General features: G+C 46.3%; 1 protein-coding gene across 1 annotated transcript; it reads left to right on the top strand.

Moving 5' to 3' along the window:
* The first annotated feature begins 6,596 nt into the window (after positions 1-6,596).
* Positions 6,597-8,219, top strand: LOC309567112 (tripartite motif-containing protein 75-like). Its single transcript, XM_082272442.1, has one exon. The coding sequence runs from the start codon at positions 6,627-6,629 to the stop codon at positions 8,172-8,174; it is 1,548 nt and encodes a 515-aa protein (XP_082128568.1). The 5' UTR covers positions 6,597-6,626; the 3' UTR covers positions 8,175-8,219.
* Positions 8,220-14,918: the final 6,699 nt, after the last annotated feature.

The following is a 14,918-nucleotide window of genomic DNA, read 5'->3' as shown; positions in this document are numbered from 1 at the left end:
AACCGCCCAAATTTTGATCCATCTATAGGCAGGCTGGTTGTACTGTGGTCAACCTATCGAGTGATTTCAGTACAACCAGCCTGTCAGTTTTTAGCAGGAACCACACAAATTTCGATTCATCTATAGGCAGGCTGGTTGCACTGGAGTCAACCTATCGAATGATTTCAGTACAACCAGCCTGTCGTTTTTTTCAGCAGGAACCACTCGAATTTCGATCCATCTATAGGCAGGCTGGTTGTACTGGGGTTAACCTATCGAGTGATTTCAGTACAACCAGCCTGTCATTTTTTTCAGCAGGAATTTCCCGAAGTTCGATCCATCTATAGGCAGGCTGGTTGTACTGGAGTCAACCTATCGAGTGATTTCAGTACAACCAGCCTGTCGTTTTTTTTAAATTAGGAACTGCCCGAATTTCGATCCATCTATAGGCAGGCTGGTTGTACTGGAGTCAACCTATCGAGTGATTGCAGTACAACCAGCCTGTCGTTTTTTTCAGCAGGAACCGCCCGAAGTTCGATCGATCTATAGGCAGGCTGGTTGTACTGGAGTCAACCTATCGAGTGATTTCAGTACAACCAGCCTGTCGTTTTTTTCAACAACCAGCCTGTCGTTTTTTTCAGCAGGAACCGCTCGAAGTTCGATCCATCTATAGGCAGGCTGGTTGTACTGAAGTCAACCTATCAAGCGATTTCAGTACAACCAGCCTATAAGTTTTTAGCAGGAACCGCCCAAATTTTGATCCATCTATAGGCAGGCTGGTTGTACTGTGGTCAACCTATCGAGTGATTTCAGTACAACCAGCCTGTCAGTTTTTAGCAGGAACCGCCCAAATTTCGATTCATCTATAGGCAGGCTGGTTGCACTGGAGTCAACCTATCGAATGATTTCAGTACAACCAGCCTGTCGTTTTTTTCAGCAGGAACCACTCGAATTTCGATCCATCTATAGGCAGGCTGGTTGTACTGGGGTTAACCTATCGAGTGATTTCAGTACAACCAGCCTGTCATTTTTTTCAGCAGGAATTTCCCGAAGTTCGATCCATCTATAGACAGGCTGGTTGTACTGGAGTCAACCTATCGAGTGATTTCAGTACAACCAGCCTGTCGTTTTTTTTAAATTAGGAACTGCCCGAATTTCGATCCATCTATAGGCAGGCTGGTTGTACTGGAGTCAACCTATCGAGTGATTGCAGTACAACCAGCCTGTCGTTTTTTTCAGCAGGAACCGCCCGAAGTTCGATCGATCTATAGGCAGGCTGGTTGTACTGGAGTCAACCTATCGAGTGATTTCAGTACAACCAGCCTGTCGTTTTTTTCAACAACCAGCCTGTCGTTTTTTTCAGCAGGAACCGCTCGAAGTTCGATCCATCTATAGGCAGGCTGGTTGTACTGAAGTCAACCTATCGATTGATTTCAGTACAACCAGTCTGTCATTTTTTTCAGCAGGAACCGCCCGAAGTTCGATCGATCTATAGGCAGGCTGGTTGTACTGGAGTCAACCTATCGAGTGATTTCAGTACAACCAGCCTGTCGTTTTTTTCAACAACTAGCCTGTCGTTTTTTTCAGCAGGAACCGCTCGAAGTTCGATCCATCTATAGGCAGGCTGGTTGTACTGGAGTCAACCTATAGAGTGATTTTAGTTCAACCAGCCTGTGGTTTTTTTCAGCAGGAACTGCTTGAAGTTCGATCCCTCTATAGGCAGGCTGGTTGTACTGGAGTCGACCTATCGAGTGATTTCAGTAAAACCAGCCTGTCGTTTTTCTCAGCAGGAACCGCCCGTATTTCGATCCATCTATAGGCAGGCTGGTTGTACTCTAAAAATCGCACAGGTGATCAAATACCGCCAAAAGAGAGCTCTATTCGAGGGGAAAAAAAGGACATCAATTGTATTTGGGTACAGCGTCGCACGACCGCACAATTGTCAGTAAAAGTAATGCAGTGCAGTGTTGCAACCAATGGCCTGGTCAGGAGGGGGGAGGGTAAAACCTTCGGGGGTGGGGGCTGAAGTGGTTAGCGAATCTAAACACATTGTTTCGTTATGCACATGTCCAGCTCTCCGTGCAGTTACAGTGTTTATCCTTTTGCTACAAAGTTTTTACATATATAAGTAAAAGTTGCTCATTGTAAAGCACCCTGTGTTTGTCTCAACACTCTAAAGCCCCGTACACACGTAGCGATTGTCGGCGGTAAATATTCGGCGGCCGAATGATCGGCCGATTGTCTGCTTGTTAGTATGATGCTTCCGACAACCGACAGCGACTTTTCGGCCGAACAGAATCTGTTGTGCAGGCATTAAAATTTGTGTTGGCCAACACCAGAACGGCCGATTGTTCGTCAGTCAGTACAGATTTTGGCCGACAAACAGCAGATTTGCAAGACTGGGCATTCTCAGAAAAGAAAAAACACAGGGAAAGTTAACCATCACATGACATCACTTCTGCAGTCGGCTGTTGTTGGCCGACAAAATTCATGTGCAGTCTTTTGCAGTTTTCAGCCGACAGGACAGCACCGGACAAAAGACGGCCGATCGTTCGGCCGACATTCGGGACATGTGTACGGGGCTTTATTGCTACATGTGCAGGAGAGCGTGTTCTGTTGAAAAACAACAGACTTTACTGGCCAGATCACCAGATGAAAATAAAGGAAAGAAAGCCTAATGCCCCATACACACGTACCGAATGATCGGCCGTCTTTTGTCCAGGGCTGTCGTGTCGGTTGAAAACTGCAAAAGACTGCATGAGAATTTTGTCGGACAACAACAGCCGACTGCAGAAGTGATGTCATGTGATGGTTAACTTTCCGTGTGTTTTTTCTTTTCTGAGTATGCCCAGTCTTGCTAATCTGCTGATTGTCGGCCGAATTCTGTACTGACTGGCGAACAATCGGCCGTTCTGGTGTTGGCCAACAAAAATTTTAATGCTTGCACGACAGATTCTGTTCGGCCGAAAATGCACTGTCGGATGTCGGAAGCATCATACTAACAAGCCAATAATCGGCCGATCGGTCGTCGGCCGAATCTTTACGGCCGACAATCGGTACGTGTGTACGGGCCTTAAGTCCCGGTTTACACTTCTGCGATGCGGGAATCATCCGAATCCACTGCACATTGAACTCGCAGGCAGTTCACACTGCCATATGCGAATCGCTGGGGGGGTGTCAATACAAAGTTAACGACACCCCCCAGATCAGCTCGCATATCACAGTATGAACTGACAGTTTGCACATGAATCGGATCGCACCGGTATGAACCACCATGCGATCCGATTCTGCTGCGGACCCCCAAAAAAAGGGTGCTGCGCGCGTTCAGTCCAATTCAAATGCAAATTCAGCCATACAATCTGTATAGCTGAAATCGCATCACATAGGATTTCAGGAGCAGCGCACTCCGAATCACATGCGATGTCTGTCATCGCAGAAAGTTCACATTATTGCGGTTTGGGAGATCGCATGTGATTCGGAGCGCACTGCTCCTTCATTACATGCGATCTGATGTGCGGATGCGAGTTCAGCCATACACTTTGTATGGCTGAATTTGCAGCGCATCCGCAGCAAACTCGCACATGAGGCATTTTTTGAGCCGCATCAGAATCGGATCGCACAGTGGCTCACACTTGTTCGATCCGATTCTGTGCGAACTTGCAGATCGCACTGCGATATGCGATCGCAACTGGGGGTGTCGTTAACTTTTAATAGACACCCCCTGCGTATCGCATATGGCAATGTGAACTGCCACATGTGCGGATGCGATGCAGGAACACACTGCATATTTTCAGCGTTCCCGCATCGCACAAGTGTGAACCGAGCCTAAAAAAAGAAAGCTAAAATAAATACGCATATTTTTGCAGGAAAAAAAAAATGTGCATTTATTAATTAATTAATTTCTTTATTTTTGCACAGCCTTGCACACGTGATCAGGGGACGGTGGGGCGCAATGTACGGCTGCTGCAGACTCTTTCTCCACCTCCTGTACAGACTTTCATTTGGAGAGCTGGAGGAAGTATCAATTGGATGCGAGCATGCATTCCTGAACCTTCCATGATATGCAGTTCTGTGCCCTGGGCCACACCCGCCCTTTGTTCGGGGGTGTTATGTGAGTGCTTGGACTTATTCTCTAAAAAGAAAAAAAAGTCCAGATTTGAAAAAAAACGTCACTGTCCCTTTAAATCCGAGACTGTTTACCTTTAAATCCTTTGTGGGCGGGGCAGTGATCACATGACTAGGAAGTCCAACGGTTTCTGACTGCAGAGAGGAAAGAGGGATCATTGTTTGAATTATCCAGAGTCGAGGATTGAGCTCCGTGCTGTGCCTCTCGAAACAAAAGAGCCGAGATCTGAAGAAGACAATCAACGACCCCCCAAAGAGCGGTGAGATCGTTGTTTGAAGCGATACGAAGGGAAATTATCGATTCGAAGGACTTGCACATGTGTTTCGTAACCTTGGCGTGTGCTTAATCCATCAAGAGCTGCTACAAAGTCAGATCGGATCTTCAAACTGTGTTTAGAACCTTCGGACGTTTGAGATCTTGGAGTGAGCGCGTGGATCTGGTTCTTTGAAAGGTGAGTTGGACAAGCGAAGCTTCGGTGACTCTTCCTGTATTCTATTCTCTATTCTGTATACTCTTCCTGTATTCTGTATTCTATTCTCTATTCCAGTGTTTTTCAACCTTTTTTCAACCAAGGCACCCTTTACCATCTGGCAGAATCTCGAGGCACACCAACCAAAAATGTCGAACAAAAATTGAATTGTTACTTACATTAATGGGATACTTGAGCCTGGGACGATCCACACAACGGCTCTATTCTATGGAAACGGCACTTCTTTTTTATGTTGTATTCCGCTTGCACTTCTGCTTCAGTTTGGTTACAGCCCAGGTGTAGCGCAGAATACCCGCGGTTTTCATATGCGCTTCATGTGGTTTCCTATAGACTTATATTATGTCCCTCATTTTTGGTGTGCTTTCAGAAAATGCACCAAAATTGGGGTCATTTTGCCGTGGCACACCTGGGGACTCATCACTGCACACCAGTGTGCCGCGGCACACTGGTTGAGAAACCCTGCTCTATTCTGTATACTCTTCCTGTATACTCTTCCTGTATTCTGTATTCTATTCTCTATTCTGTATACTCTTCCTGTATTCTCTATTCTGTATTCTATTCTCTATTCTGTATACTCTTCCTGTATCCTCTATTCTATTCTCTATTCTGTATACTCTTCCTGTATCCTCTATTCTATTCTATATTCTGTATACTCTTCCTGTATCCTCTATTCTATTCTCTATACTCTTCCTGTATCCTCTATTCTATTCTGTATACTCTTTCTGTATCCTCTATTCTGTTCTCTATTCTGTATACTCTTCCTGTATTCTCTATTCTATTCTGTATACTCTTCCTGTATTCTCTATTCTATTCTCTTCTGTATACTCTTCCTGTATTCTCTATTCTATTCTCTATTCTGTATACTCTTCCTGTATTCTCTATTCTATTCTCTATTCTGTATACTCTTCCTGTATTCTCTATTCTATTCTCTATTCTGTATACTCTTCCTGTATCCTCTATTCTATTCTCTATTCTGTATACTCTTCCTGTATTCTCTATTCTGTATTCTATTCTCTATTCTGTATACTCTTCCTGTATTCTCTATTCTGTATACTCTTCCTGTATTCTCTATTCTGTATTCTATTCTCTATTCTGTATACTCTTCCTGTATTTTCTATTCTATTCTGTATACTCTTCCTGTATTCAGTATTCTATTCTGTATACTCCTTCCTGTATTCTGTATTCTATTCTCTATTCTGTATACTCTTCCTGTATTCTCTATTCTGTATACTCTTCCTGTATTCTCTATTCTGTATACTCTTCCTGTATTCTCTATTCTATTCTTTATTCTGTATACTCGTCCTGTATTCTCTATTCTGTATTCTATTCTCTATTCTGTATACTCTTCCTGTATTCTCTATTCTGTATTCTATTCTCTATTCTGTATACTCTTCCTGTATCCTCTATTCTATTCTCTATTCTGTATACTCTTCCTGTATTCTCTATTCTGTATTCTATTCTCTATTCTGTATACTCTTCCTGTATTCTCTATTCTATTCTGTATACTCTTCCTGTATTCAGTATTCTATTCTTTATTCTGTATACTCCTTCCTGTATTCTGTATTCTATTCTCTATTCTGTATACTCTTCCTGTATCCTCTATTCTATTCTCTATTCTGTATACTCTTCCTGTATTCTCTATTCTGTATTCTATTCTCTATTCTGTATACTCTTCCTGTATTCTCTATTCTATTCTGTATACTCTTCCTGTATTCAGTATTCTATTCTTTATTCTGTATACTCCTTCCTGTATTCTGTATTCTATTCTCTATTCTGTATACTCTTCCTGTATCCTCTATTCTATTCTCTATTCTGTATACTCTTCCTGTATTCTCTATTCTGTATACTTTTCCTGTATCCTCTATTCTATTCTCTATTCTGTATACTCTTCCTGTATTCTATTCGCTATTCTGTATACTCTTCCTGTATTCTCTATTCTGTATTCTATTCTCTATTCTGTATACTCTTCCTGTATTGTCCCCTACGTCTTGGAACAAACGTTCACTTTAAGTTCTCCTCCCGTAGGCTACGATGGCATCCGCCGATCTAATAGATGAGCTGAGCTGCTCCATCTGCCTGAGCATTTATACGGATCCGGTAACGCTGAGCTGTGGACACAACTACTGCCGGAAATGTATTGACCGTGTATTGGACACTCAGGAGGCGTCAGGCCTTTATATCTGTCCGGAGTGCAGAGAGGAGTTCAAGGACCGACCTGCACTGTTTACCGCGAGAGCTCTACGTAACATAGCGGAGAAACTGCTCACTTCTCAGCCCGATCAGGAAGATACCGGAACCCATTGTACTTACTGTGTGGACTCTCTTGTACCGGCTCTAAAATCCTGCCAACTCTGTGAAAGTTCTCTATGTGGCAAACATTTGCAAGTCCACGCCGATTCACCAGAACACGTCTTATCTGATCCCACCAACTACCCGGAGAACAGAATATGCTCCATCCATAAAAAGATTGTGGAGTATTACTGCACCAAGGACAAGGTTTGTGTCTGTGTATACTGTATGGCTGTTGGAATCCACAAAGGACACCAGGTGGAGAAGCTGAGTAAGGCCTTTGCGAAGAAGAAAGAGAAGTTGAGGAAAAAACTGGAGATGATGACCTCAAAGAAAGCATGGGCTGAGAGACAAGTCTGGAGTCTGGAGGAACGCAAGGCCGAAATAGAGGAAAAAGCAGCCGGTGTAGCGGAGAAAGTTGCTGCCCTGTTCCGAGATATCAGGAGAGAGCTGGAAGAACTTGAGAAGAGAGTCCTGAGTGCGATTTCCAGGCAGAAGGAGAAGAGCTCGCAATCTGTGTCCAAGCTGATCCAAGAGCTGGAGATACAGAAGGACGAGTTGACTTGGAAGATGAGTCACATTGAGGAATTGTGTAACACCACCGACCCAATAACCGTCCTGAAGGATCTGAACTCGGAGGAGGAGGAGGACATCTACCAAAGCGAACCGGAGGATAATAATACAGACACAAAGATTTCAAGTGAAGAAGATTTCGATGAGTATTCAATCACAAGCCGATTACACGAATTATCTGACTTTATAAAAGATTTCCACGCCGGTGCTCAGCAATCGGGTGTTTTACTCGACGAGGACACCGCACCCAATTATATACAGATTTCAGGAGATTTGAAAACGGCATCTTTGTCCGCAGTAAAGATAAATCGTCCAGAGTGTCCCAAAAGATTTAAGAACTATCAGGTTCTGAGCAAGAGAAGTTTCTCTTCAGGGCAGCATTGCTGGGAGGTGGACACGAGTAATTCAACTAGCTGGAGAGTCGGGTTGTGTTATCCCAATATGGACAAGAAATCGTATATTGGTGATAATAAGTTTTCCTGGTGTTTGCAAAAGGAATACAAGTATAATATTATGCATGCAAGCAAATGCATCCCGTTCATTCCCAAACCTACCAGCTTTAAATTCAGGATCTACCTTGATTACGAGGCGGGGCAGATCTCCTTTTATGAGCTGAACAACCCCATCAGACACCTCCACACCTTCACCAGCACCTTCATCAAGCCCCTCTTTCTCGTTATCTGCATTTGGAACGGATCCATGACAATTACCAACTAGGAGTATATATCGTGTTGTATGTTCTCTGAAGTCAGTGAGTTTTATCGGTCCACCCAATTCTAGTATTTTGGCATTTTGCGCTTTTCCACTGCATGGAACCGAACGGTTCGGCTCGCTTTTGTGCTTTTCCACTGCTGGTATCGCATGGTACGGTGTAGGAACGGTTCGGTACGGCGGCGCTTTTCCACTACATGGAACCGAACGGTTCGGCTCGCTTTTGTGCTTTCCCACTGCTGGTATCGCATGGTACGGTGTAGGAACGGTTCGGTACGGCGGCGCTTTTCCACTACATGGAACAGAAAAGTTCGGCTCGCTTTTGTGCTTTCCCACTGCTGGTACCGCATGGTACGGTGTAGGAACGGTTCGGTACGGTACGGTGGCGATTTTCCACTACATGGAACCAAAAGGTACGGCTCTCAACGGTACCACCTCGATTGTGGTTCCAAGAGGTACCATACCGGTACCATATCCCACAATCCTTTGCATGCAGTCACTACTACTAGTCACTGATTGGTCAGAGAATCGTTGTTATCCCACCCACTTAACTTTTAGTACTACTTTAGTGGAAAAGCAAACCGTACTGAACCGTTCCAACACCGTACCATGCGGTACCAGCAGTGGAAGAGCAAGCAGGGCCGAGTAGAGCCGAGCCGGTACTTGCAGTGGAAAAGTGCCATAACAACGGGTCTTCAAACGATGGCCCTCCAGTTGTGCCGTTCTTCATGCTGATAATCCAATGTGCCAATGCTCTATAAACATATAATAGGAGAAATCTTCCACTTTCAAACGCCACCTTGCGTGCAATTAGTGATCCCTCTCCCTTTAGATCAGGGGTCTTCAAACTACGGCCCTCCAGTTGTTCAGGAACTACAATTCCCATCATGCCGAGTCATGTCTGTGAATGTCGGAGTTTTACAATGACTAATGGGATGTGTAGTTCCGCAACAACTGGAAGGCCCGTAGTTTGAGGATCCCTGGTTTGAGTTGATGTTGGGAGCTTATACTTCTGAGGGATGTCATGGTGAAGCTCCCCTTCTTCTGTTAAATTCCTATTGTATTCTATATTACAGGGAATGGTTTCTTGGGAGCAGGACAACCATTTTGTTGCAAGAACAGTGAGGCTCCAAAGTTAGGCAGGCCATACACTGTTCCAATCTCGATCGGTTCAGCAGGAACTGGCCGAGATTTGAACCATGTATAGGAAGGCTCAATGTTCCAAAATGATTAATCGATCAACTTGGGTACAACCAGCCTGCTGGGTTTTACCTGTGATTATCGCTAGGTGTTGCTATAGCCCCTAGCAATAATCACTGTCTTCCCCTGGCTGGGAGGGCCTCCCCTGACCCCCCCCTGCCGGGAGAAGACAATGGCTCGGAAGGAGGAATTCCCACATCAACACAGACTGTGTTTATATAACAATATCACAACACTGAAGTCAGGGCTGCCATCGAGGGGGGCAGGGGGACAGCCCATTCAGGGGTGGGGGGGTAGGGGTCAGGGGGATAGCCCATTGGGGGGGGGGGGGGCAGGGGTACAGCCCATACACACGTAGGGGGCCTGGGTATTACAGGTAATAACACTCCAGTGTATAGATATCAGTGTTATACAGGGGTGGACTAACCATTCGGGGTCATATATAGCGGTAGGTAGGTGTCAGGGGGGTCTAATATAGCGATAGGTAGGTGTCAGGGGGTATGATATAGAGGTAGGTAGGTGTCTGGAGTCTTATATAGAGGTAGGTAGGTGCCAGGGTTCTTTTATATAGAGGTAGGTAGGTGCCAGGGGTCTTTTATATAGAGGTAGGTAGGTGTCAGGGGTCCTTTATATAGAAGAAGATAGGTGCCAGGGGTATTTTATATAGAAGATAGGTGCCAGGGGTTTTCATATAGCGGTAGGTGTCAGGGGGTCTTATATAGAGGTTGGAAAGTGTCAGGGGGTCTAATATAGAGTTTGGTAGGTATTTACAGATCTTAAATAGAGGACAGTGTATGTCTAGAGTCTTATAAAGAGGTAGGTGTAAAGGGGGGGGGGGACTTATATAAAAATCAATAGCTGTCATGGGGTTTTGTATAGAGTTCAGTGTGTCAGGGGGAGGTCTTATATAGAGGTCAGTGGGTATTGGGGGGTTTACATAGAGGTTGGTAAGTGTCCAGGGGTCTTATATAGAGGTTGGTAAGTGTCCAGGGGTCTTATATAGAGGATGGTAGGTGTCCAGGGGTCTTATATAGAGGTTGGTAGGTGTCCAGGGGTCTTATATAGAGGTCGGTAGGTGTCCAGGGGTCTTATATAGAGGTCGGTAGGTGTCCAGGGGTCTTATATAGAGGTCGGTAGGTGTCCAGGGGTCTTATATAGAGGTCGGTAGGTGTCCAGGGGTCTTATATAGAGGTCGGTAGGTGTCCAGGGGTCTTGTATAGAGGTTGGTAGGTGTCCAAGGGTCTTGTATAGAGGTCGGTAGGTGTCCAGGGGTCTTATATAGAGGTCGGTAGGTGTCCAGGGGTCTTGTATAGAGGTTGGTAGGTGTCCAAGGGTCTTATATAGAGGTTGGTAGGTGTCCAGGGGTCTTGTATAGAGGTCGGTAGGTGTCCAGGGGTCTTATATAGAGGTCAGTAGGTGTCCAGGGGTCTTATATAGAGGTTGGGAGGTGTCCAGGGGTCTTATATAGAGGTTGGTAGGTGTCTAGGGGTCTTGTATAGAGGTCGGTAGGTGTCCAGGGGTCTTATATAGAGGTCGGTAGGTGTCCAGGGGTCTTGTATAGAGGTTGGTAGGTGTCCAAGGGTCTTATATAGAGGTTGGTATGTGTCCAAGGGTCTTGTAGGTCTTATATAGAGGTTGGTAGGTGACCATGGGTCTTATATAGAGGTTGGTATGTGTTCAAGGTCTTGTAGGTCTTCTATAGAGGTTGGTAGGTGTCCAGGGGTCTTATATAGAAGTTGTAAGAGTGTTTAAAACATTGGGTGCCCTGGAGGGCTTGGTGGGATGGCCAGTTGGGGGAATTCGGTGGGATGGCCAGTGGGGGGAGGGATTCGGTGGGGCGGGCCCTGGGAATGTCGGTGGTCAGACCCGGGGGGGGGGGGGGGGGCTAAAGCTGTGTAAGGGGTGGTTGTCCTGCTGCAGAATAATTTTGCCCCTCCACCCCCTTGATGGTATGGCCTAATGGAAAAGTATCTGCTTGTATTTCTCAGCATTGAGGACACCGGTGATCCTGACCAAACCTCCAACTCAGAAATGCAGCCCCAAATTTGCAAGGAATCTCCACCATGCTTCACAGTTATCCTGCAGCCACTCATTATTATAAATCATTATTGTAAATATCGCAAACAAAGTCAGATATAAAGCCAAATATTTCAGATTTGGACTCCTCACTTCAGATCCCCTGCTGCCGTTTTTTTGCACCCCAGTTTCTGTGTTTTCATCCATGGTTGAGTCGCTTTGCTTTGTTTTTAAGTCCAATGCCTGAAAACATAACTGACTATATAGGGATATCTTATATTTTTCTTATGGTCGGGGACAAACATACATGTCAGCTGAGCTGCTGTTAGAAATCACGGTGGGCCCTGTACAGCCTACCTGACAGGGCCCCCCTCCCCCCCCCCCCCCCGAATATATCACTAAAAATACACTAAAATCATTATTAGCGGACACAAACATAACAGAGAACCCGTGTGAATTATCCCTTTTATTTTTTTTTTACATTTAAAAAAAAAAAAGAAGCAATAACAGGAATGATGCCCTGTGTCTGTGTCTCTCCCCACAGCAGCTGAAAGCTGTCAGGAGGGGGAGAGACCGGCTTTCAGCTGCTGCAGAGAGCCGCACAGGGCTTCCTTCTGTAATTGTCCCTCAGCCCAACAGCACCGATTCCCTGTGCTTTTGGGACCCCCCTGTGTGCCCGGGCCCTCTACAGGAGGACAAGTTCCCCCCCCCCTTGTTCTGTTGGGCCCCCCCCCCCCTATCAGCGGCCCTGTATGTCGGCTCTATTCTATAAACCGATTTTGTAATTTTGTTTTTTGATTTATGAATTTGCAGTGTAAATTGCTGTAACCCCCATCAACCAATCATCATCCATCTCTTATTGTACCAACAGGCTCAGGTAAGAGGAGATTTGATTGGTTGATAGAGGATGTGGAAATGTAAATATTTTTATTGCTCTGAAAATGTTGGTCATGCATCTAGAAGCTCCATTCACACCTGAGCGTATCATTTTCAGGCGTTTTTTTTTTTTTGGGGGGGGGGGGAAGGGGGGTTTGCCATTTTTTTTTTTTTTTTGGGCTTTCAGCCTTTTTTTTTCTTTGGGCTTTTTTCAGGGTTTTTTCTTTTGGTGATTTTTTTTTTTTTTTTTTTTTTTTCTAGTGTTTTTTTGGCTTTTTTCAGGCGTTTTTTTTTTTCCGGGTTTTTTTTTTTTTATCAGGCATTTTTTGGCGTTTTTTTTTTTGGGGGGGGGGCTTTTTTTTCCATGTTTTTTTTTTTTTTGGGGGCTTTTTTTTCCACCACTTTTGGGTTTTTTTTTTTGGGGGGGGGCTTTTTTTCAGGCTTTTTTTTTTTTTGCTTTTTTCATGTGTTTTTTTTGGGCTTTTTTTCAGGTTTTTTTTTTTTTTTTGGCTTTTTTTCTGCCATTTTTGGGGGCTTTTTTTTTTGCATTTCTTGGGCTTTTTTCAGGCGTTTTTTTCGGCTTTTTTCATGTGTTTTTTTTCGGCTTTTTTCCAGGTTTTTTGGAGGTGCTTTTTCTGACGTTTTTTTTTTTTTTTTTTTGGGGGGGGGGGCTTTTTTCAGCCATTTTTTTTGGGCTTTTTTCAGCTGTTTTTTGTGCCTTTTTTCAGGCTTTTTTCTGGCTTTTTCAGGTGTTTTTTTGCAGGTGTTTGGAGGCAGGCATTGACATCTAATAGAAATGCTTGTAATCTGCATAAAAAAGAGGCTACAAATCTTTTGCTTCAGGCGACAAAACGCTGATATGTGAACAGGGGCCATTGAAATGAATGGGATTTTGCTTGTTGGGAGTTTTGAGACTTCAGAGATGAGTTTTACGAGCTGAAATACGCTCAGGTGTGAACAGAGCCTAAACTATAACTAAAAGCAAAACTTTTTTTTTTAGTTTTGTATAGAGTGGAGATGGATTAGGACATCTGTCAGTTTTTATTGCTGTCTGTGTCCCCGTTAGGGACATTCATCCTCTCTTTGTCCTGTTTACCATTATCATTGAAAGTGAAAGTAGAAGAAAACCCCAAATTTTGGGTTGTCCCCAAAAAAAAAAAGTAATAGAGGGAAATGTTCCAATGGGGACACCAGTTCTGATGACCCGGGGGGGTCGGGGGTCCCCCTTATTTTGCAGGGATCTCCTTCACTTCCTGTTTGGCGATGGGACAGGAAGTGAAGGGAATTCTCTGCAATGGGACGCATATGACAAAAAAAAAGTGACGGGGTTTTAACCCTTTCTTATTCTATCCAAAATAGATTGATAGCCTTCAGTTCTACTTTAATATGATAAGAGCTTACTTAATAACAAAATGTTTCATTGATGCTACTAGCATGTTTCCGTCATGGTATTATAGTGTTGTGTATTTTGTCATTATAAAAAATAAAATTTAGTTTTGCCTGATTATTGTTTCTTCATCATTGGGGGGGGGATATGGTGTGTGGGTCGGGGCTGGAGCTGGTGTGATCCGGTGGGTGGGGGGGGGGGGAGTATGGTGTGCGGGCTGGAGCTGGTGTGGTCTGGGGGGGGGGGGGGTGTAGGGTGTGTGGGCTGGAGCTGGTGTGATCCGGGGGGGGGAGTATGGTGTGGTCTGGGGGGGGGGGGTATGGTGTGCGGGCTGGAGCTGGTGTGGTCTGGGGGGGGGGGGGTATGGTGTGCGGGCTGGAGCTGGTGTGGTCTGGGGGGGGGGGGAAGGTGTGGGGGCTGGAGCTGGTGTGGTCTGGGGGAGGGGGGTATGGTGTGCGGGCTGGAGCTGGTGTGGTCTGGGGGGGTATGGTGTGCGGGCTGGAGCTAGTGTGGTCTGGGGGGGGGGAAGGTGTGTGGGCTGGAGCTGGTGTGGTCTGGGGGGGGGGGAAGGTGTGGGGGCTGGAGCTAGTGTGGTCTGGGGGGGGGGAAGGTGTGTGGGCTGGAGCTGGTGTGGTCTGGGGGGGAAGGTGTGGGGGCTGGAGCTGGTGTGGTCTGGGGGGGGGGTATGGTGTGCGGGCTGGAGCTGGTGTGGTCTGGGGGGGGGGTATGGTGTGCGGGCTGGAGCTGGTGTGGTCTGGGGGGGAAGGTGTGGGGGCTGGAGCTGGTGTGGTCTGGGGGGGGGGTATGGTGTGCGGGCTGGAGCTGGTGTGGTCTGGGGGGGGGGTATGGTGTGCGGGCTGGAGCTGGTGTGGTCTGGGGGGGTATGGTGTGCGGGCTGGAGCTAGTGTGGTCTGGGGGGGGGTATGGTGTGCGGGCTGGAGCTGGTGTGGTCTGGGGGGGGGGAAGGTGTGCGGGCTGGAGCTGGTGTGGTCTGGGGGGGGGGAAGGTGTGCGGGCTGGAGCTGGTGTGGTCTGGGGGGGGGGGAAGGTGTGGGGGCTGGAGCTGGTGTGGTCTGGGGGGGGGGTATGGTGTGGGGGCTGGAGCTGGTGTGGTCTGGGGGGGGGGGGGTATGGTGTGCGGGCTGGAGCTGGTGTGGTCTGGGGGGGGGGGTATGGTGTGCGGGCTGGAGCTGGTGTGGTCTGGGGGGGGGGTATGGTGTGCGGGCTGGAGCTGGTGTGGTCTGGGGGGGGGGTATGGTGTGCGGGCTGGAG

This window comes from Pelophylax lessonae (genome assembly GCF_965119305.1).
Source record: "Pelophylax lessonae genome assembly, chromosome: 11".
In the NCBI taxonomy this organism is placed as follows: domain Eukaryota; kingdom Metazoa; phylum Chordata; class Amphibia; order Anura; family Ranidae; genus Pelophylax; species Pelophylax lessonae.
Note: the sequence above shows the minus strand (reverse complement) of the source record. Positions and strands in the feature narration are given on the sequence as shown.